Here is a 23,634-nt window from a genome sequence, read left to right on the forward strand (position 1 = left end):
TCCACTGCAGCCACTATCTTGACTTTTCATGCTGTACGCTTTCTTTTTTCTTTCTTTTTTCTTTCTTTTTTAAACATTTGTCCTATTCCTGGTGAATGTCACAGGTGAGATTTTGGAAAACACCTTGAAAATATGTTTGCGGTGGTTGAAAACTCCTCTCCGTAGGCTCTCAAGGCAGATAACCTCAGCAAATTTAGTAGCATAAATTAAGCACAAGACAGTTCACCACTTCACAGTATCATTGGGTCACGGTATTTTAACTGAATTAATATTGTGATGAGAACCTGAAAAGTGAATGATATCCCTATAAGCATAAACTGTACTGTGTGTTTACAGCTAAGTAGAACAGTAGGGAACGCTTACGTGTCAAAGTTGCTAATTTCAGCATGTGAGCATGTTAGGATAATAAAGCCTTATAACAGATGTTTAACCTCACAGCACTGCTTAGATAGGAATAGACTAAGAAATAAAGTGCTGTAAACAGCTGATTTCCCCCCACAATTACATCTTTTAGATCATTAAACAAATTTTAATACAAAGATAACTCAAACAAAAACTATCACCACCATGTTTGGCAGCTTGTGTAATGATCTTTTAATTAAATGCTGTGTTAGTTTTACCCCAGATGTGACGGGAGTAAAATATTCCCAAAAATTTGACTTTCGTCAGTCTGCAAAATATTTTCTCAAAGGTCTTGAAGATCACCAAGATGTTTCTCTGGCAAATGTGAGATGAGGCTCTGTGTTCTCTTTGGTTGGCTGTGGTTTTCTCCTTGGAGCTCTCCCAGTTATTGTTAAATCATGAAATCAGACCATAACTGAGTAATTTGATATGCTGGGCTTCCCCCCCCCCCCCCTTTATAAATGAAGTCATCATTAAAAAACTGCATTTTTGCATTTACTCTATTTATTTACTCTAGGTATCTCTGACTAATATTAAAATTGTTTGATTATCTAAAATGTGTAATTATGAAAAAAAGGAAATCAGAAAGAGGCGGAATACTTTTTCACATCCCTATGTGTTTGTTAACATTTTATTATATTTCCCATCTCTTCCAAGCCAGTATTGCACGCCAACAACACTGTCACACAGACAATCTCAAGGAAACCGATCAAAATCAGAGATTCTTCTTCTGTGTCGAAACTTGCACACCAATTACCCACAAAGCAATTTGATTTATTTGTTTGGAAGCGTGTAGTCTTCAGACCTAAGCAACACTGCTTCAAGCAACATCTCCTGAGACAGTCTTTACACTTAAAAGAGTCCAAATGACTTTAGAACATTTTCTCACACATGCTCCAGTACTCACAAAGACTTGCAAACAGAATTTGTTGTTCAAAAGTAACAAAGTTTCCCTTTACTGTCAGACAGGAATGCCTTTCTCAGTCTTTAGAATATTGGAGGAAACACTCCAGGATTTTATCAGTCAATTCTTCAGTCGGATCCAGTGTGATATTAGAAGGAAAAATGTTTTGCACCCACACTGAGATCCACATATTACAAAATTACAATGATTATTAAGGTGAGTCTTACAGTGCTTTCCCATGAACGGAAGCTTTATAAAGTGTCTTTCACCTTTCCAACAATAAAGTCAAAGGTGGTGTAAGCAAATCTCCAGAAGCTACCAAGCCCACATCCCCTGGGGCCAAAGAGAAGGAGATTCCTCCCCTCCACTTGTTTGTTTTTCTCTCCTCAGAAACTGACAATAGCCGTCTCCTGTTCTTCCACAGTGCTTCTGCCCTTCCTTTAGTGGCTATTCATATGTATATTGCAATTGCGTTTTGCACTTCACATTCTCTCTTGTGAACTTGATGAAGAGGAGCAGAGAAAGAAGGAACTAATTATTTTATTTTGTATTTTTTTTATCCAGATAACTGTGTTTAAAATTGTAAAATAGGATTTTGGCCCCTTAGCTGAGAACACTACACTCTTCTAGTTATGTGTGTACTTTGATGCTTTACTGTCCTGTCAGGAGATGGTATAACTCACATACTAATAATACAATGCTAACTGAGTCGATCTTACCACACTTATTCTAATTTATTCTGGAAATCAAATGAAGGTTTTAATTTTGGATTATTTTCAAACTAAACTCTAAGTGCCACTTTGCCAAGTTTATATGAATGTATCTTAACATTCGTTAGCCTGAAAGCAGAAAAGGGATGTTTGATGAGTGCTCTAAATACTGACAAATATCTAATCAGCTGACCACACGCAAACAACTGAGTTTAGTATCTACACTGGTGGTTACTATGATCTACTGAAATTCAAACTCAATATCAGAAAAGGGGAAGAAAAGTGAAGTGGCATGGTTGTTGGTGTGAGACGGGCCAGTTGGAGCATTTCAGAAACATGTAATATAGTGGGTTTTTCCACACAACCACCTCTAGGGTTAATAGAAAATGGTCCAAAAAAGAGAAAATATCCAGTAAATGCCAATTCTGTCTGAGAGAAAATACCTCATTGGTGTCAGGGCTCAGATGAGAATGGTCTGACTCTGCCAATCTGACAGGGAAGCACTTCAGAGGGTCATTAATATGGCCCGAAAAGTCATTGGACATCCTCTTCCCTCCCTGAAGGACCTCTACAGCACTCGCTGTCTCAAGAGCGCACGCAGCATCCTACAGGACTGCACACACCCAGGACACCGGGTATTTGAGCTGCTGCCGTCTGGTAGGAGGTTCAGGCTGCTGAGGTCACGGACGAACAGATTCAAGGACAGCTTTTACAACAGGACAATAGCCCTAATCAATGCAAACAGCTGACCTGATTGTCTACCTCCCTGGACTTTTTTGGGGGGTAACAACAATAAAAATAATAATATTTATATTCATAACAAGGCTCAATAATAACAATGTGCAATACACATAGACTTATTTTTCTTTTTATTACTTTTATTACATAAGTTGTTGTGTTGTGTTGTGTTGTGTTGTGTTGTGTTGTGTTGTGTTGTGTTGTACATAGTGCCGACGTGGGACAGTTTTCCAATTTCATTGTACTATTGTACTATTGTACTATGTGTGCAATGACAATAAAGACTCTTATCTTATCTTATCTTATCTTATCTTATCTTATCTTATCTTATCTTATCTTATCTTATCTTATCAATGGTAACCCAATTTGTTACAATCAAGGTATGCAGAAGAGCATCTCTGAATGCACAACACATCAAACCTTGAAGCAGATGGGCTACAGCAGCAGACCAACACTCTGGTCAGCTAAGAACAGGAATCCGAGGCTCCAGTTTGCACAAACGCACTAGAACTGGATAGTAAAGAATCACAGTAATGTTGTTTGGTCTGATGAGTCTCAGCTTCTGCTGGGACCTTCGGATGGTAGGGTCAAATTTAGCATAAACAACCCGAAAGCATTAATCCTGCCTTGTATCAACAGTTCAGGCTGCTGGTGGTGTAATGGAGTGTGGTATATTTTCTTGGCACTATTTGCAGTACCAACTGAGTATTGTTTAAAAACACAGAGTACCTGACTATTGTTCCTGACCATGTCATCCCTTCATGATGACAGCTTACCCATCTTCCGATGGCTGCTCCTAGCAGTATAACAGACCATGTAACAAAGCTCAGATCATCTCAAACTGGTTTCTTGAACATTACAATTCACCGTGTTTAAATGACCTCCACAGTCAACAGATCTCAATCTAACAGAGCACCTTTGGGATGTGGTTCAACTGTAGATTCACATCATGGCAGCCAACAAACTGTGTGATGCTCTCATGTCAATCTCTGGAGGATGTTTCCAGCACATTGTTGAATATATGCCATGAAGACTTAAGACAGTTCTGAACGCAACAAGAGCTCCAACTCACTATTACAATGGCGTACCTAATAAGGTGGCTGGTGAGTGTATATATCATGTAGACATGTCATATCCAAGCTTGGCTTTTGCACCACATCCATGCTCTTAATATTTCTATTTAAAGTTTGTTTTAAAATGTTTTATTTTGTAAACCAAGAAATTTAAAGTTGTTGTTTTTTTTTATTTTAATAAGTACTTGTAATAGTAATAAGCTGAACAGCAGTGCCAAATAAACAATACATGGATTGATGATAAATAGCACACAAGACCCTCATAACACATTGTTGCAAAACTAGAATAATTAGCTGGCTGGCACTGTCCATCTGGACTTGGATAAAACTATTAATTTAACTCTGACACTTCCCAGTGGTCTAATTAACTCCACTTTAACATGTATGCCGCTGAGTTAGTTCTCAGTAATGCCAGGAGTAAACGTACGCCAACACCTTTGGTGCCAACACGAGTGTTAAACCTTCTGTTTATGTTTGTTGACAGCTGGCCAAAATAACCGTAGGGTGCACTCTTTTCACAGTGAGACAGAGCTAAAAATACATGTGCCGTGCATAATGTAAACTTTTCAAATTACAGTTCCTCCTTTTGCGAGTTTAGCCGTACAGCGACGAAAAAAGAAAGCAGCTACTGGTGATAGATAAAGTTGTTGACTTTGGGATTGTGCAGGACAGATGAGGTAGGCTCGCTCCGGCTCCTGAAGGTTTTATGAATGCTAAAGTGCCCGTCCAGAGATCAACAGATGTTAGCTTCCACTCCTCTCTGATAATGACCTGCTGATTGAGGGGATGCAGTCTGTGTCTCTGACTAAGTAGCATCTCTCAGCGGGAACAGAACTGACGCACACTTCTGTTCCACAAAAAGGCGAACATGATGAAGTCTTTTGTCACTTGTAGTCTTTAAAGGGCTCTGAGCTTTTCTTTCTCACAGGACAAACGTCAGCGTTCCTTAATCTTTTATTCTGTAACCAAGCGGCTAAACGCTGCCGACTTTTGTCAGCGTTTCATCATCCTCGTGTTCACCTCTTTTCAATATTCACATTTGCATTTCATGATCACAGCATGCAGCAGCAGCCAGCCCATCACCCACACACCGAACTAAAGACCACTCCACCGCCTTGTGCTGAATCACACTGGCACCCTTCTTGCAGACAACGGTGAAGTGGCATTGTGCGCAACAGGTGACTAACACAGTTCAATCCACTCAGCAATGTGCCTTCAAACAGAAAGAGGCTGCTGAGATTTAGCCTCATTGTCTTATATTTTACAGCCATCGCGTCTACAGTGAAACACGACATCTGTTGCTGCTTAAATTTACGCAGGCAGGTACAAGCTTATCCCTTGAAACATGCCACACTACTAAAATTCTCAAACGTCACACTAAACATTTAGTTTAGTGACAGACGAATATAATCTAAACCAGCACGAAGCTCTGATTGTCTACCTTTAGGCACAAATAAGTTTGACTCCACAGCACACAGCCCTAATCAGCTCCATCAAAACAATCATTAACTAACCTCCTGCTGTCTCTTACTGCACGCACAACGCTGGGCCAGATTCCAGACAACACCTCAGACACTCCTCGTCCTTACCTCTCACACATCACGTTGTGCACATATCTCCGTAACACAAACAGAACCTTATGTACAGCACTCATTATAACCTACACGCACACTAGGGGAAAAACACTGTGTTCAGTAAATCTGAACAAAGTTCACTGAACCTTTTTCAGTCTTTCACTGATACATAGTATTTTGGGGCGTATAGATGTTTTTCTTATGAATTACTCTGAATTACAGCTTCTCAGTTAATGGTACAGTATGATTTACACCTAGAAAAAAATGCAGACAAATGTGATATTTGTTACTACTCTCCAGTCAGAGAGCCACTGTCTAATAATCTTTAATTTGCTCTAATGGGTGTGGGGCTATTCAAACATTAGTACAGAGCTCACATTATGGCTTTTAGAATTAAATGAATGGACACAATTTTACTTTTTATGAAATTGCTTAATATGGATTAAAATGCTGTGCGGAAAAAATGTTACAGCAACATCATGCAGGGGGAAACAAATCGCATTAAAAACATCTGCTAATATGTTTTCGTTAAGTCTTTTCACTGGTGTTGTACACAATCTCATCTAATCACTGTGGTGCATTACTGTCTCATTCTCACGTGTTCAGGTTATCTAGAACAAACATTTAAACTATAAACAATCGGGTTTTCTGCAGTGACACACCAATCTCCTCTGTGTTTATCCTGACTCTTTAATGGTGTAAAGGTTATAAACCCAAACCAGTGGCCATAACGTGAGCGCTGCGCTCCCATAGGTCGGGATGTTGCGAACGCACCGGTGATAGGCAGCCTTAGCAGGCTGTTAGGTGGAAGCCATCTGCTCCTGTTTATGGTCCATTAACCCTGCTACCCCTGGATAACCAGGCCGCCCCCACAGCAACAGGTTCAAGAGGTCTGGGCGGCTAACTGGGATGATATCTAATTGTCATTCATGTTGAAAAAAAAAAAAGTAACAGCCCACTTCTTGATTCTGTTTCATTGCATTTCATTAGTTCATAACATTATCATCAAACAACAATAACTGGAAAGTCCTTACCTTCCCAGAAGTCCATAGGCATACTGCGAATCTGTTAGCAGTAATGTGATCTCTCCTTTCTGCATGGACATGACACACTCCTCCAAGGCCTGCAGGTCTCAAAGTACAAGTCATTTAGAGGATTGAGTACGTATTATTTGAATTACACAAAAGACACAACTCTTCAGTGTCTGCTTCTTCTAACTGACTGCAACGTTAGATGATGAACTCCAAGTATCTGAACCTGGTTTTCCGATATGCTAGCTTGATGACTGTCAATGTCAGTCTGTCTGGTTGGTCTTATAGGTCTCGTTTGGACTTGGTTGTTTTGATATTAGAAGACAAGCAATATTTTTACGCGTGTGCCACTGAGGTTTCCTCTTGTGCCACCACAAGAGGTTGATGGTTAAGTCTAATATTTATTGGATGGATTACCTTTACATTTGGTTTAGATATTCATATATAGCTCAGAATATCTTCTGAATAAATAAGACAGAAAAACGTTGGTGAGCAATTCTGTTTTTTTATGATTATATAACTAATAGCTATCTCATGAAGTTACTTCCTGTTAAAATTGAGTTTTTCCTTCCCACAGTCACCAAGTGTTGGCTCATGGGAGATCGTGTGATTGTTGAGGTTTCTTTCTAATATTATAGGGTCTTTACTTTACAATATAAAGTGTCTTGATTGACTATTGTTGAGAACTGGTGCTATATGAGAAAAAACTGATTTGAATTTAATTGAACCTCATCAAGAGGATTCTGCCTCATTTTAGCAGTGCAGCAACAAATTATTTCATCTGTAATTATCTTATGAGCAGTAATTAAGTAGTAATTAACCAGTTCCAGATTTTTGGTTTCAGCCTGGCTCTTTCTTCTGACCTCGACTACAGTTTGTGTTTTTCTTTTTTCTTTTGTTTTAATCACAAACAGCCCCATGTTCTGAGTCACTCTCATGTTAGCATGCTGATGTTAGCTCACGGACTCAACAGCTTGGCTAGAGAGATTTCCTGACCTACTTTTTGTGTCTCTATCCGTCACTGTGTGATGTAATACAGAGACAAACAAGTGTGATGTAATACACACTCTCAATAATGCAGAAACACACGTTGTGGCAGAGGCTTATGGGTTAAAAGCTTTCACCTGGTTCACATCTCCCTCTCCAATAACAAAGACAAGCTTGCAGTCCTTTTCCACCACAGTGCAGTCCTCCAGGACACACTGCATCTTTACAGTAACCTCCTGGTCCCAGGCAGGGTGCGGGCCCTGTGGAGTCCCAGGCTTCAGCACTTTCTTCCTCAACAGCCGGTCCTCTGCGTGAGGAAAGAAGAAAAGATTGTGCAGAAGGAAATGGGGTCAATCTGCTGTGGGTAAACACATGCTCAGAAACAGCCACAAACAGGCCGGGCCTGAGCTCGGTCACGTTTTGGTCATTTGTTTTAGTTTGTTGTCAAAACTATATGAGATAGATAAATGTTATAAAATCTAATTCATTATTTTTTTAAAGGACTTCCTACCAACACATAATGTATCTTACCTGTAATCTCTGTCCAATCTTCTGCCATGAACAGCTCTTCAAAGCTTGTGGAAGTCCACTCCTGTGTGGCATATTCAGGAAAGAGACTCTCCGTGGAGCTGTCCCTCTCCAACACATCATCTTCTGTTGATGGGTCTTGAAATCTTACCATCTTCCAACTGTTTGATTTTTTGAATTTCTTCACTGCCTTGCATCCTGTCTCTCCACTCTCTTGCTTAGGATCAGAGGGGCTTTTTATCTCAGTGTCTTTATTCTCTGCTGCACTTCTCTCTGTTTCAGCCTGCTCACTCCCAAACAGCTCCTCGCCTTCCTCTGCAGGCGCACGGGGCAGCTCATTGAGACTGTTTCCATCAACAAGTCCAAAAATTGCCTCCTTCACATCAGACTCTGTAGCCGTTACTCCAGGGTCATTATGCGCTTCACAACATGGCTCTGTCTCCATTTCACTACAGAGAGCATGGGCCTCCAAAAGAGATGATCCTCGTTGTTCACCCAGTGGTTCCTTAGGTGTAGATTAGGAGTTCTGTTCACCAACTATGGTGTGTCAGTGCAACAAAATATCTCCTTCAAATAATATTTACAAAAATCCATGTTGCGCTTCAGTAAATCCAGGTCAGATCCTTAAATCCTAGCTTCATCAGTAGTTTTTTCAAAGCGTTGGTCCCCTGCCTACTTTCGGCACTTCTGGCGCACTTTGACCTGTCCTTTTTTCCGCTCGTATCAGTCTTAGGCTACGTAGTTCAGTGATGACACTTTAGTACACACACACAAAAATGATCAATGTAAAGAAACTGCAACGCATCGACGCACTCTCAGCCAGCAGGGCTTGTGCAGTGGTAATCTACAGGATTAGAAGAGAAAAACCTAATCTGCCAGAACGTCTGTAAGCTTCTTAATGACTTCACCGTTGTGCTCCATAACGCAGTTTCCATGAATGCAGTATCTACCAATGAGCTCTCAGCAGACACAGGCTCCCACTTAATTTACCCCAAGTTGCACTGGAGATTTGTATATTCGCTGAAGTGTCACAGGATTCACAGATGACCCGTGATAACACCCGGGCTGCAAAGATAACCGTGGATTACAGTTTATGCACAATCCATTTGGCTTTAGTCATAGTTATTCGTTAGAAATTGAAATAAATGCAGTGTTTTATCCATCACGCTTTCCATGCGATGTTTGCTTTTGTCATGGTTGTAAAGAAAATATATGCAAATGTTTCATCTTTAAAACACACAAGCCAGATTTTTTTTTAAGCTGCTATTTAACTTTACACCCCAGGCCAACAGCAGATTTACACTAAAGCAACACAACATATATACACTACATGAGTAAAAGCACTGGGTTGTCTACATATTACAGCTAAAAGAGCTGCTTGGCCATTGACTCGTGCCACAAAGCTTCTGGTGCAGTTTCCTGTTGATGTTAATGCCAGAGGAAGTTATTGAATCACTAGCGCATTGGCAACTTTTACAACATCAGTGACCATACTCTACGACTTTACGTGGTCTGTGCCTTTGTGCCTTTTAGTTGCTGTGGTTCTTAAATGCTTCCACTTTGTAATAATACCACTTACAGTTGACCATGGAATATCCAAGAGAAAAGACATTTCAGAAACTGAATTATACTGGTTGCATTATGTTATGGTATCATTCCCATTGCATGGCTAAGGTGCTTGATTTGACACAACTGTGGCAACAAGACTGAAAACCTCCAACTTTGAAGATTATGAGGTGTGGCCCAAAAGCATTTGTCCAAACATGTATGGGAGCAAGATATTTGGAAAAGTGAGATTACTTTTTTGTTCTACACTTCCAATTAGATTTATCTCATAATAAAAAGTGCGATAAACTATTCTGCTCTTTTTTTTAAAACTAGGAAGCGAAACTTTTTGGATTTAAAATCCCTTTCATGACAATGCCCATGAGTGCGGGAGCTCAATCACTGGGAAAAATGCCCTGCCCTGAATCCAGGAGCCTCTGGCTGTGGGGCAACAGCCCTATTGTTCACAGGTAATGATATAACGCTATCAGGTTTGTGCTAATGTAACAGAAAACCCCCCAGAAAATAATAACCCACTGACGTTGTTTCAATAACAGATCACTGTAAAATATGTATCATTTTACCATATCAACACAACAATAACAAAATCGGAAGCATTGCAAAATACACACTAGGTATTAAGTGGTTTATGATCACACTTTTATTTCAAAAATTGGTTGTTAAACCCTCAAGTTGAGAACTGGCTAATATGTATACGTAAATAAGAGCTGGCTGTGCTCTTTAATCAGCAGCTAAAGTAAGTTATCTGTTAAGAAATGAATGAAAGTGCTTATTTGATTTCTGCTATATGGAGATAAGATAGGCTACACATGTTTTTAAGTAAGGAGTTTGGTTTGGAATTTCTTTAATACTTGCTTTAGTTTTTAGCCAGATTTAAAGGAAATAATGATGATGATGATGATAATAATAATAATAATAATAATAATAATAATAATAATAATAATAATAATAATAATAATTTAAAAAATTGTTTGGTTCCAGATCCTCTCCTCACACGTCAATAAATATTGTATTATTTTCTTAAATTTTAAATGAAGATTTTCTGAATAAAATGATTCAAATTTTAAAGTTTCCTTGTAGCCACTGTTAGACAAGAAATAGCTATATATATATATATATATATATATATATATATATATATATATATATATATATATATATATATATATATATATAGATAGATAGATAGATAGATAGATAGATAGATAGATAGATAGATAGATAGATAGATAGATATGAAGGACTGGAAGGTTAACTATTTATTATACTTGTCTTTTGTCTGCAGTTAAAACTCGAAAATATGCTACAGAAATTAAACATAAATTACAGCTAACATCCCATCAGGTGTAACTTTTTATAGTCTACCTTATTCTAACGTTGCAAACAGTCACGGCATACATTTACCAAAACCCCGGTGGATGAGATTAACTTCGACCAAACCCCAAACCGCGAACGGATCAAAGAGCAGATAAAAAGCGACCGGGGTGTCCGACGACTGGAACTTCTCGAAAGCGAAAGTACGCGTGTGTACGTGCGTGCGTGCTCCTGTAAGTGTGTGTGTTAGCTCCGCCCACAGACGGTCGTCTCCTCGGTGACGTTTCAGGCAGAATGTCGCCAGCAGCAGCTCTCAGTTGTAGAAATGGCAGCGCTGAGACAGGAGCATCGGTATGGGCTCTCCTGTGCTAAAATCAACAAAAACACCCCGAATCAAACTCTGTACCACGTCAAGCTCACTGACACCGCCATCCGAACCCTCGAAGCCTACCAGAACTTGAAGGTAAGACAATTTATCAGGTTCACCAACTTTGGAGCTTGTGGATCTTTTTTCCTCTCTATATTTTCTTGTTTTTGAATCGCCTCCCAACTCCGGGACCTGCATGAAAATAAGACAGTTCCTTATTTTAGGGAGAAAACTATGAAGTTTGCCCACTTATCCCGATTACAGACGGTTCAAATGTCGTCGACAAAAGCGTTTTTGGTAGATAATTGTGTACTGCGTTACTTTCTTCTGGCTGTGTTACAGTAAAAGGCAGGCTGAGCATGATTTATTGTGATTATAACAAGCAAATCATTTCACTCTGGTGACTGAATTTTCCTGTAATCTGAAGTTACTGCTCGTTTATCAAATCGTAATCTGCTTGAAAACCAAAAGGTATTAGATTTATTTTATGACAAAGGTTTGTGGTTATCCCCTGGGCTTGTTTTCGCTGTTTTGTTTTTGTGTGTCAGTACACTAGATCTAAAAATATATGTACATTTAGATTATGGGAAAACGCAGGCAATTTCCTATAAACAAAATGTGGTTGGGGACTACTACCGTCCTCTGTTGGTATCATAAGTTCTGCTTTGCGTTTCCAAATGCGCACTACTTACTGTCCCTGCCGATCATTAAATGTTCTTTAAAAGGCTTTTTTCTCCCCCTGTCTATTCCGCTCTGATGAATAAATTAATGAACAAGCTATCAAGCAAATTATTCGACTGCTCCGAATCTGGAGACTGCTTTATTGTTTTTATGGTCCATTAGATTAGACCGGGATAATTTAGTCTGTCTAAATTGTCTTTCCCAGAGCAATGCTCGATAAGACAGTTAGTCCCAGTTATGACTGAAGTCATATTTGCTTAAATATAGTTTGTTTGTTTCCTGCTTAACCATCAAAACAAGTCTATTTCCGGTCACGGGCCATAAAAGACAACAGCCCAAAACTAACTCTGGATTTGGGAATCGGTGGATCAGCTGTGTAGTACGCATTGGGTCGGCGTGGCACGGTTTTGCAAGTTGTTGCTGTGCTCTTGTGTATTGTTTTTTGGCCTTTACACGCTTGGACGCCCGCCCATCTCCGGAGCTCATTGGTCTGTGAAGCAGAGTAAACTCCAGAGCTCATAGACCTGACAGCTTCTCCCAGGCCACAGCAGGCAGGCAGGAGAGGTTACTGCAAAAGTTTTCCAAGTCAAAGACCACCCATAGTAAATACGGTTTTAGACCGCTGGTCTCCCACCGAGCTGTGAAAGATGTTGTCCCAAGGAGCCGCAACCTGAGAGTTTCTGTTACTAGTTATGATTTATTTATGCTTTTCATACATGTGTTTTTGTAAAGTGCAAGCTAGAGAATGATTTTATTAAGGAAACTATAAAAGCTTATCACATAAGGTCTGTAGCTGAAGATCTAATGCACTAAACCATTTTATAATGTTATAACAGTTTGTCACAACTAAAATCATAATTACCCATAATTACCCAAAAACCAGCAGGTATTTAAGGAAACAAGGAAACCACTGCTGCTTTCTGCTCAAAAATAAGAATAAGAACAATTGCTTATTTTATGTTGATGAATTAATCTGCAGCTCTTTGTAATGGATGCCATTTTAGCAAACAACAGTGGTTTTACTAAAGGTCAATAACATTTTTACTAATAATTCAAGTTACAAATCAGTAACAACTTTATGTTTTCCCAAGTTGTAATAAATTCCTTTAGTTTTATTTAAATGTGACGAGCCGTCACTAAACACCCATTAGTCTTCGTTTTCCAATAAGCCGTCATGTTTGCAGTTGTTAATAAATGTGGTTTAAATGCCACTGAGGTAGAACAATAAACATCAGTCAGAGGGCTTTTCCTCAACCTGGCAACCCCCTCAAAGAAATCTTGCTAATTGTTAATAAATAAACAGTCTGTTGACATTTGTAAAACCACTAGTTACGTGTTATAAAAGCACTTCAATTAACCAATTATTTCAATTCTGTCAAACAGCGACTCTTTTAGTGAGTAAATGATCAAATCTGGGCCTTTAACAAGTTAAACTTAGCCTTACGGCTGTGTTATGTGCTTTAATATTTATTATTCCATTCAATATTAAAAGCTAATGGATTATGAAGAAAATCAAAACAATACTCAATAGGGAAGACATTTCTCAAAGCTGTTAATAATAAATTACGAGCCCTGTCAATCACAGGCAAAGCTGTGTTTCGTGGATAACGGTCTCCAGCTATTTACTGAGAGTCGTGTCGACTCAAAAGCAGGCTTCGTTTTTAATGGGATTTTTCAAATATTTCTTTATCATTTAGCTGGGAGAGAAACAATATTGTGTTCAGGAGCTTAAGCCAGGTTTCACTGTGGTCTTGGAGAACAGTACAGTATTTCCAGCACAGTGCAGGCTTGTAAAAGTGCTTTTTTTTTCAAAGACATATAATTGGTTTCAGAGCGTACTTTGTCTTTCCTCTGGGATCTGCTTTTTAGCCTTTTATTCATTTAGAGGGGAAATCAGCCGAAGCGCACAAACGCGCTCGGCCAGCCGACTGACATGAGCAAAGTTTTTTGCAGGATATGGAACGATTAACGCTCACATTAGTCTCCTCTGATTAAAGCAAGAAGCATCTGAGCAGCAGACCAGCTGGGAGTGATGGCAACATTTTAGCTTTTTAAGTTCCCTAATCCAAACGGCAGTTATCTAGAAACAATGACGGTATTTCTTTACTCATAATGCATGAGCTGTTGATTCAATGACTGACCAGTGTCTCCTTTTCTCTCTCTCTCTCCTCAGGCATCACTATCAAATCAGCCAGCGATTTGCTTCAAGGGGAGCCAAGGGGTAAGATGTTTTGCATACTCTCCCGCTAATGTCTGAGAACCTGAACGCTCTAATTACTTCTGATTTGTTGTGGAGCACGCTTATGACAGTTCCTCTGGAAGATGTCTTATATGATTCTTAAGAACACATCGTTGAAGAGGTGGTGATTTTCCAAATGTTTGGATGACTTTATTGTCATCGGCCGATGGGTTTTGCTGCCTTGAATTGTTTTATGAAGAAAATAACAGCAGTCAGTGCACCCAGTTTGAGGGGAAGGTGTCAGTCATTTTCCAAGTCACAATAAGTTGTGTCAAATATTTCTTTCTCTATACGTGTATGTACAGAAATCAGATACATATCATGGCTCGGTGCTGAAAGTAAGAGGCCATTCCTGTGAAGCGACTGTAAAGAAAGATGCCTGTGTCCGGCTAGATTAGCCCGGCCAGTATTACACCCTCCCGAGCTCTGCCTGCTAGGCCTCTACACATTTACCACACAATCAGCCCTGTCTAAAAGGAGCTGTTCTAATCCCCATAAGAGCCGATTGCATTGACGAAAGTGACTTTGCTCTGTACACAAATGCTAGCCCTGTGTGCTCACATGGGCCCTAAGACAGGGTGTGCTACACCCCGAGGCTGCTAGCCAGGTTACTGGGTCAGGCTTGCAACTGGGGAGGCTTTGTTTTTGGAGGGGGGAGGAGGAAGGGGAGTTGGCAAACCCCAGGGAGCCCCCATGTCTCTACGCCTGTTGTCTCTGCGCAGACATGAAAGATCTGACGAGCAGGGGTGGTAAACAAGTGGAGGAATTTTTATCCAAGAAAATGTGCAAAATATGTTCAAAGTGCAAATGATGAATGTAAACATGTAAAGGGACATCTGTAAAGCCAGCAGCAGATTAACCAGCTTATTGCATCTTTCTGTGTAGCAATGTTAAGTGAGTGCAATTTAAGTGTGCTTTAATCACTGAATGGGATTTGGTGATTATATCTTGGCTGGCACATTACATATTCAAATTGCTTTGCGGAATTCAAGCATGGGCTCCCTCCCCCTCCGACAATAGTCGCAGAGCTGGACGATTGGGCATTAATGAGGTAGCGGCAGCCATTGGTGGTGGGGGAGGCCATATTAAGCCGTTAGTGGGGGGAGGATGCTGGTTAACATGGCAGTCTGGCACATAACAGACCAAGAGGACATCCAGTATCTGTGTCGGTTGGAGGGTTTCACCATCACAGATGTAGACGTCCCCCTTATCTTTCCACTTGCTAGATAACTGTTAGCTGGATCACATCCTTTTCCCCAAAAGCAACATGAGGTCCAAGAGGTCATGCGTCTGCTGACAGCTGCCAACTGTAGAGCTTGATCACAAAAGCTACGACTGCCTTCTTTCTGATGTTTGTCCTTGCTGGCTCATGTCACGTTTCCTGTAAAAAGGGCACTTCCAGGGCCGCAGAAACCAGAAGAATTCTCCAAATCACCGTCCTGGCATCAGTCCAGGGCTGCGTGGTATCAGGGGCCAGGGTTCCTATCAAGAAATAGCACGCTGAGGTTTTCGGCTGCTTTTCCCTCTGTCCCTGCGGCATTCTGCCCTACTATTGTAAATTGTCTGCCAAGCTTGTAATCATGGTGTTCAAGGCAACTATGAAACACAAATTACTATAAAAAAAAAAAACAGGAGAATCTAGCTAACCCCTGCTTTTACTTGTTTAATTTGGACAAACAGATTTAAAACTGGATGTTGTTGGAGGAAAGGGAAGTAAGTGAGTTTGATCAATGACAATACTTTGGGAGCAGTGAATGGAAAACTGTAAAAAAAAAAAAAAAAAAAAAAAAAAAAAAAAGGAAAAACAGCATATTTTGACGAATCAATAAGAACATTGTAGAAGAGAGTTTGAAAAGAAACATTCTGGATTCCTTAAAAGTCATCACTAGGATTAAGGAATATATTCGGAGCTGGTCTGGGTTCCCATGGTCTGGAATTTCACATCCCAGTGCTTATTTTCCTGTGCTACTGGCAATGCTGCCTGCTTGTTGGCATGACGTATATCCATTTAGTAAGAAAAGAACCTGGTCATTGTTTTATTTAATACATGCTAAAGTCTACTGATAGATAAAGGTTAGCTGCTTGTTAATTAAATGCGCGCACCTTCATGTTTTCATACATTTATAAGAAGTTATTATCCTGCAAAGCTGTAGTGTAGAGTTGTTCGATGTTGTACCGCAGCACTGAAAAAAGGCTTCACGAGTCTAATGCGTCTGTTGTTGCCATTTCGTTTAAACGCGTGTGCGATGTGCCGTGTCAGCTGTGACGTCGGTTTTATTACCTTTTCAGTGCATAGACGGTAAACTGGAGTTGCCAGAGTAATTGTTTTTGTTTATGGCTCTGTTTTCATGTGCACAGCTGTCACGTACAGACAGTGGCGCTGGATGAGGGGGAATGCAGAGGTGCTCTTTGTTACGATATTACTTCAGGGAGCAGACATGACACCGTCTTAGGTTTTAGCCATCACTTTTATTATTCCCCACACCACCCTCCGGTGGCTTCCACATGAACTGCACCTTAAACAACAACTGTTCACTCATATCATGACATCCCCCTTTTTTTTTCTTTTTTTTTTTCAACAACAGGGGCAAACAACAAAGTAACTCACAACACCACTCAAGGCCCATGACCAGTGGGGGAAAAAAAGAAAGAGAAAAAAATTCTTCTTGGCATACTCACATTTCTCTCTAGTGAACTTTTTTTTTTTTTTTTTTTTTTGTCAAAGCATATACTCGAAACATAATGTTCATTTTATTCCTCAATAAGCCTTCTGGGCTTGGAAACAATGCGTCCACTCGCAGTTTTGGGTGGGGAACTTGAAAACTCTGTGGGAGTGACATTTCTACTTTGCATGTCCATCTCACTTTGTCCCTGTGTTTTATCACACACATTTTGCCGTGTCACGTTTTGATTGTCCCTTGACTGCCTTAGAAATTTTCTGTTCCTTCTATATGTCTGTCCATCAGGCATCTGAACAACATAAGATCTTGGATGTTCAGATAAACCTGTCACCTGAGCTGGATTCCATACACCCTGTTGCCACATTCTGACAGTGTCACCAACCTGCAGTTGCTGAAGTGCTTTGGTTCCTTGGTTAAAGTATTCTCTCTGTTTCTGTTGTCTTGTTTCTAACAACTGCTGCACTGTCTTAGTGACCATGTGGGGTTTCAATCTTTGCGATGTTGTTGGAAGTCTTGTTCTTATGCGTCGACCCATTAGCAGCTGGGCTGGTGACGCTCCAATGTCCTCCAACGGTGTACTCCTCAGATTCATTAATGACAGATACGGGTCATTCCCCTCGGCTTTTGCCTTTTTTAACAAGAGTTTCACTGTTTGTACTCCTCTCTCTGCCATTCCGTTTGACTGTGCATGGTGGGGGCTCGTAGTGTTGTGACAAAACTCCCACTCTTTTGCAAAGTCTTGGAATTCACGGGAGCTGAACTGTGGTCCGTTGTCTGAAATCACCGTTTCAGGAATCCCGTGTCTGGCAAATTGTGACTTAAGATGAGTGATAACTGTTGCACTTCTTGTGTCCGACTTCAGCCACTCAACCTCAATGAACTTGGAATAGTAATCCACTAAGAGGAGATATTCCTGCTGGTCAAAGGTAAATAGGTCCACACCTATCTTTTGCCAGGGTCTTTCTGGAACACTATGTGGATGTAGTGGCTCTTTGTTCTGTCGTTTCTGGTGAGTACTGCACACATCACAGCAGTTCACCATCTCTGTGATACTCTGTGACATTCCAGGCCAAAAGAGTACTTCTCTCGCTCTGCGTCTGCAGCTTTCAATACCCAAGTGACCTTCATGAATGCGCTTTAGCATTTCTGCTCTCAGTGCTGCAGGAACAATAAGCTGCTCTCCTTTGAACAGAACTCCATCCACTACTGAAATTTGTTCCCTGTAATTCCAATACGCTTGGATTTCTGTTGCAGCTTGGTTTCTTGTTTCTGGCCATCCATCCAGAACTGTCTCTGTAAGTTTAGTCAGTGTCATATCATTCCTTGTTTCCTTTCTGAATTCCTCTAGTTTTGCACTTGTCACAGGTAAGTTGGAAATTACCATGTGCACCTGGTCTTCTATCTCATTATCAGATGAGCTGGTCACTGGCAAATATGCTCGGGATAATGTGTCTGCGATGTACATTTCCTTTCCTGGCTTGTACTGTACTTGTACCTGATATTTTTGCAGTCTCATTAGGAGTCTCTGTATTCTTGCTGGAGCACTGCTCAACGGCTTTTTCATTATCACTTCTAGTGGTTTGTGATCTGACTCCACGTTCACTTTTCTTCCATACACATACTGATGGAAACGCTCTGCACCAAACACAATTGCCAACATCTCCTTTTCTATTTGTGCATAACGCTGTTCAGTCTCTGTTAATGAGCGTGATGCATAAGCAACTGGCTTGCCATCTTGTAGTAAGACAGCACCGAGTCCACTTTTAGAAGCATCGACAGATAGTGTTACTGGAAGCTGTACATCATAGTATCTGAGCACAGGAGCTTCAGTAAGAATTGTTTTCAATTTGTTGAACGCGTGCTGATGCTCACCTTCCCACTGCCATGCAACATCATCTCTGGTAAGGCCGCGTAATGGCTCTGTGTGTTGTGACATGTTTGGAATGAACTTTGCTAGGTATGTCACCATACCCAGAAATCGCTCCACATCTTTTTTGCACTCTGGTGTAGGCATTTTCTTTACGGCCTCTATCTTGCTCTGATCTGGTTTCAAACCATCTGCCGAGAAGATGTGGCCAAGGTATTTAATTTCCTCCAGGCCTACCTTGCATTTGTCCTTGTTCAGCTTAAAATTTTTTGCTCTTGCTCTCTCAAGCACTTGCCTCAGTCTGTCGTCATGCTGTACTTTAGTCTCTCCCCAGATCAAGAGGTCGTCTATGTATGTCTCGACGCCATCAATCCCCTCAAACAGCTGCCTCACTGTCCTGTGGAATACTTCTGGAGCTGAATTAATTCCAAAAGGCAGGCGAAGAAATCTGTAACGACCAAAAGGTGTGTTGAATGTACAGAGACGAGAGCTGGCTTCATCCAATTTAAGTTGCCAAAATCCTGAGCTTGCGTCCAGCACAGTGAAATATTTGGCCTTTGCCAGTCGGCTCGTTATCTCTTCAACTGTTGGCAACTGGTAGTGCTCTCTCATGACTGCTGTATTGAGATCACGTGGATCTAGGCAGACTCTCAGTCGTCCAGTAGCCTTTTCCACAATGACGATTGGATTCACCCACTGGGTAGGCTCTTCAATTTTTGTAATCACTTCCAGTTTTTCCATTCTGTCCAGTTCTACTTTGAGTTTTTCTCTCAAAGTGACAGGGATTTTTCTTGGTGGATGAACTTTTGGTGCCACACTATCATTAATTTGAATGGTGTGTTCTCCCTCAAGGCAACCTATGCCCTCAAACACATCAGCAAATTCTTTGAAGATGTCCATTTCATCACTTTTATTCAGTGCCATCACTCTCTTGATGAGTCCCATTTCTTCACATGTTTGAATTCCCAGAATTGGCTTGGTTTCTGATTTTACGACAATGAACTCCAAAACAAAACTTTTCTTTTTGTATTTCACTGCCCAAGTGCACTTTCCTTTAACTGCTATTTTGTCTCCGGTGTATGTTGACAACCTGACATTTGTGGGTCTAAGCATTTGCTTATTTCCTATTCTTCGTAGTAGACTGTAGGGAACCACATTGGCTTGTGCACCAGTATCTAGTTTGAATTTCACAGGTTTGTGGCCAACTTTTATTTCTACAGTCCATTCATCTGTTCGTGTCTGTGTTTTTGCATTTACAGCCCCAATGAACAGACTTGCCTGCTGATCCGTGGCTTCATCGGCGACAGTGTGCACTTTTCTCGATCTACACATTCTGGCAAAGTGATTCATTTTCCCACAGTTCTTGCACTGTTTGCCATAAGCAGGGCATTGGCGTGATGCATGCTTAGTTCCACATCGTTTGCAATTAAATGTGCTTGCTTGGTCTTTGTCGTTCGGTTTCATCTTACTTTGTCTGTCTTTTTTGCATGTCTGCTTATGTCTCACTGCATCTACGTCTTTACTTTCATGTGCAGAGACTTGAGCATTGTGATCCTCCTCATGCATTTGCTTGATTTGAGCTTTTGTGGTCTCAGCCGCAATGCAAAGCTGAACTACTTTTTCGAGAGTAATATCATCTTCTCTTAACAGCCTTTCTCTCATTGCGTCAGATGTAATTCCACACACTACGCGATCTCTGATGAGGGATTCTTGCAGTTGTCCAAATTCACATGACTTGGCCCTTAGCTTTAGCTCCGTGATATACTGGCTAATTAGCATATCCCCTTGCACACACGTGAAAAACTTGTACCTTTCATAGGTTATGTTCTTCTTTGGGTTACAGTATTCCTCAAATTTCTCCATTATTTTCGTCAGCTTATGCTCATCACCATTTTCCGTAAACGTGAAGGTATTGTACACTTCAACCGCTTCCTCTCCAGCAACGTGAAGAAATAGTGAAGACTGTACCTTGGGTGGCTTGCTAGCACCTCCTGTAGCCGCGAGATACAGCTCGAACCGTTGCCGAAACCGTCTCCAATTTTCCGAGAGGTTCCCTTGCAGCAAATCAAGTCCAGCTGGCGGCTTAAGCCCTTCCATGTGTGCGACACTCTTGTATAGCCTTATCAGTTCACTTCTGACACCATGTTACGATATTACTTCAGGGAGCAGACATGACACCGTCTTAGGTTTTAGCCATCACTTTTATTATTCCCCACACCACCCTCCGGTGGCTTCCACATGAACTGCACCTTAAACAACAACTGTTCACTCATATCATGACACTCTTAAGATATCCTCACGACGACTGCGTGTGAAGTCAGAGCTAGCTTCCTCCCTCCCGCCTGTCCTCTTGATTATTGTGCCATTTCACCCCATGCCTTGGCTGAATCCTTGCAAGACATCAGGGCCTCTATCTCACACATGGCTGCTCTGACTCTATTCCCCTGTCACCGCACCACTTTGCCTCGCCTCGCGTTCATACTGCAAATAAGCTCTTCCACTGTGGGAGAGTGTATGTGTGCATGCACACCACACATCCTTTTTTTTTTTTTTCGCTCCCCCCTGTTTTTTCTGGGACCTAATTAGAATAACAATAACAGGAATGTGGTTGAGAGCTGTCCTCTCCCAGTGGCAAAGCGGTGAGAGGGAGAGTTGTCCCACGTGTTTCTGAAAGGGCACACGCCGCTCTATTCATCCAGATGTGTTAAGCGAAGCAAAAGTCCCTCTGTTCTCTGCCCGTTTGAGGCCCACTGTGTTTGTGCAGAGGCAGTTGGGATTTTTAGATCATACAGTATATTTTAGAACAAGCCCCATGAGATCCTAGGGTTAAAGAGGACTTTTCTTTAGTTAGCTCCTCTGTCATTACTGTATTCTTTGGCTTCTTTTGAAGAACATCGGTGTTTTAAGCTTACAAGAGTGATGAAAAGACAAATCAGTGGCTCAAGCTGGGCAGGCAATAAGGTGGCAACGTGCAAGTGAGTCTAACAGAATTTTCAGGATTAGAAACACAAATAGTTTTGCATTCGTGTTGCGTCTTTATGCAGTTTATTTACATTCCAAAGACGCAAGTGCCTTGTTAGGAAACTGAGAAATAACGCACGACTCCACTGAAACAGATTTGCAGATTTAGATTTTATTTGTTGTTAAATTATGCTCCATATCCCCAAAGTGAACAAGCAAAGCCTTCAACCACAAATTATTAGCAAAAATATCTGCAAGGCACCAGAAACTGAGACGTGGTTCCACAAAAACATTCATCAGATTATGTGACTGTTTTCCGGGATGAATTGTTGTGTAGGTCATGCTGCATGCCACCAGAATCAAGGTTCTTAAAGTGGCTTAAGTCAGAAGTATGAACCTGTATCGTGGTAATTCCAGTTCTTGCAAAATGACAGTCCTGCAGCTCATCTCTTTTGAAAGTTTTGGAGATATTTAATGTTTATTTGCTCGTTTTACCTCATTTTCAAGGCAGGGAATTGTTATAGGATTACCAGTCCAGTAATGGGAGTGTAAGCAGAGTGATTGCAGTGGATTGTTGGATTATAAGGGGAACACATTTGCAGAATAACACAATCTGCGTGTGTGTAATAGATTATTTATTTGGGAAGTTTACATATTGTATTGAGAGAAAACAGCAGCCTAGCTCTTCTACATTTGAAGGCTATTAAGTGTCGTCTCCATCCCTCTGTGTGTGAAGAGGAAGGCACCTAAAAGAAGGGGTGGGGGTGTCAGGGGTGCTGAGATAGGGAGCGTTTGTTGAGGATGACAGATTAGCTTCAGCTTCTTGGAAAAAGACTGATTCTGCTTGGCATAACAGGCAGTACCTTGGGGGTTGCTCGACAGTTGCCCATCCCCATATCCCCACAACAACTCCCGTCAGTCCCCACCCCCGCTTCTTTTGCTTTTCCTGTATCTACCAACCCCCCTCGATGAATAGATCCTCAAGCATCACCGCCACATCCATCCACCCTCACTGAAAGCTCAGTTCACACTGTAAGAGGTCTAAATGAATCTTTGAGGGTATGTAATTTTGATTTTAATAACTGTCACAGTGGATATGTTGCTCACACTGTAACAAATGAATGTTAATAACAAATTCCTCTCCTTTGTTTTATTATTACTGTCAATCTTAAGTTACATTCATATATTAAACTGTATTTTAAAAAAAAAAAAGAAACGTAACCAGTACACTAGTTCCAGTCAGGATCCATCCCCCTCTTCTACTGAGATACACATTCCTAAAGGAAGACTATTTAGGGCCATCCTTCATGCACTGGCTCTACTGGGAGTCAACGCCACCCCCATCCCTTCCACGCACACACCCAAACCCCCAATCCCTCCCTTTACCACCCAACAACACACACAGCCACACGTCCCTGCTGTTCATGAATAATCCAGGCGGCCCGACAGGCCATTGCACTCAGCTTTGTGGGGGAAGAAGCTAGAACAAAAGATGGGCAGCTCACAGAGCAGCTATGGCTGAGTAGGCTCAGATGAGAAGACAATGGTTACTAGTGTCAGTACAGACAGGGGCAGGAGGCAGAGGCTTCAGAGTAAATCACATATCCAGGCGCCTGCTCAGTGCCACCATGCCAAATACCAGAGCTGGGAACCTTGGCCTCCTCGCCTTCGTCTGCAGAGTAAAGAAAAGAAAGAAAGAGAGGAAAAACTATCCTCTCATCTTTTCCTGCAGATGTTTGGCTTGCGCGTAGCACAGAGGTGGGCAAACATAGATCTCATTAATGATCCCTTTCCCCCCCCGCTCTTGTCACACAAAGACAGGGTTAAGAACTCTGTTTAACCTCATCAAAGATGAGCAGTTTAAACATGCTCGAGGAGTTACAGATGAAGTTTTACAAGGACATCACCATCGGTGCCCTTTGTCCTTGTTCAACTGCTGAGCCCCCTGCCAAGGTTTTCTGTTCCAGTCCAGTTCACACCTTAAAACAGCTTGAAAGTATTTGACATCTCC

The 23,634-nt window shown here is 41.2% G+C and overlaps 2 protein-coding genes across 2 annotated transcripts in view; one reads left to right on the forward strand and one right to left on the reverse strand.

Annotated features, from left to right (window-relative positions):
* fkbp16 (FKBP prolyl isomerase 16) overlaps positions 1 to 10,350 on the reverse strand; it is a 32,423-nt gene extending 22,073 nt beyond the window's left edge. Inside the window, exons 1-3 of the mRNA XM_085169304.1 lie at positions 7,951 to 10,350; positions 7,557 to 7,726; positions 6,436 to 6,524 (exon numbers count right to left, since the gene is read on the reverse strand). Coding sequence (XP_085025430.1) covers positions 6,436 to 6,524; positions 7,557 to 7,726; positions 7,951 to 8,392 — 701 coding nt within the window. The 5' untranslated portion in view covers positions 8,393 to 10,350. The remainder of the gene's footprint in view (positions 1 to 6,435; positions 6,525 to 7,556; positions 7,727 to 7,950) is intronic.
* Positions 10,351 to 11,039: 689 nt separating this feature from the next.
* The window catches only part of LOC146515551 (RNA polymerase II elongation factor ELL), a 29,468-nt gene continuing 16,873 nt past the window's right edge, over positions 11,040 to 23,634 (forward strand). Inside the window, exons 1-2 of the mRNA XM_085167091.1 lie at positions 11,040 to 11,290; positions 14,049 to 14,096. Of these exons, the coding sequence (XP_085023217.1) occupies positions 11,153 to 11,290; positions 14,049 to 14,096 (186 nt within the window). The 5' untranslated portion in view covers positions 11,040 to 11,152. The remainder of the gene's footprint in view (positions 11,291 to 14,048; positions 14,097 to 23,634) is intronic.

This window comes from Neolamprologus multifasciatus, chromosome 7, assembly GCF_963576455.1.
Source record: "Neolamprologus multifasciatus chromosome 7, fNeoMul1.2, whole genome shotgun sequence".
Classification (NCBI taxonomy): Eukaryota; Metazoa; Chordata; class Actinopteri; order Cichliformes; family Cichlidae; genus Neolamprologus; species Neolamprologus multifasciatus.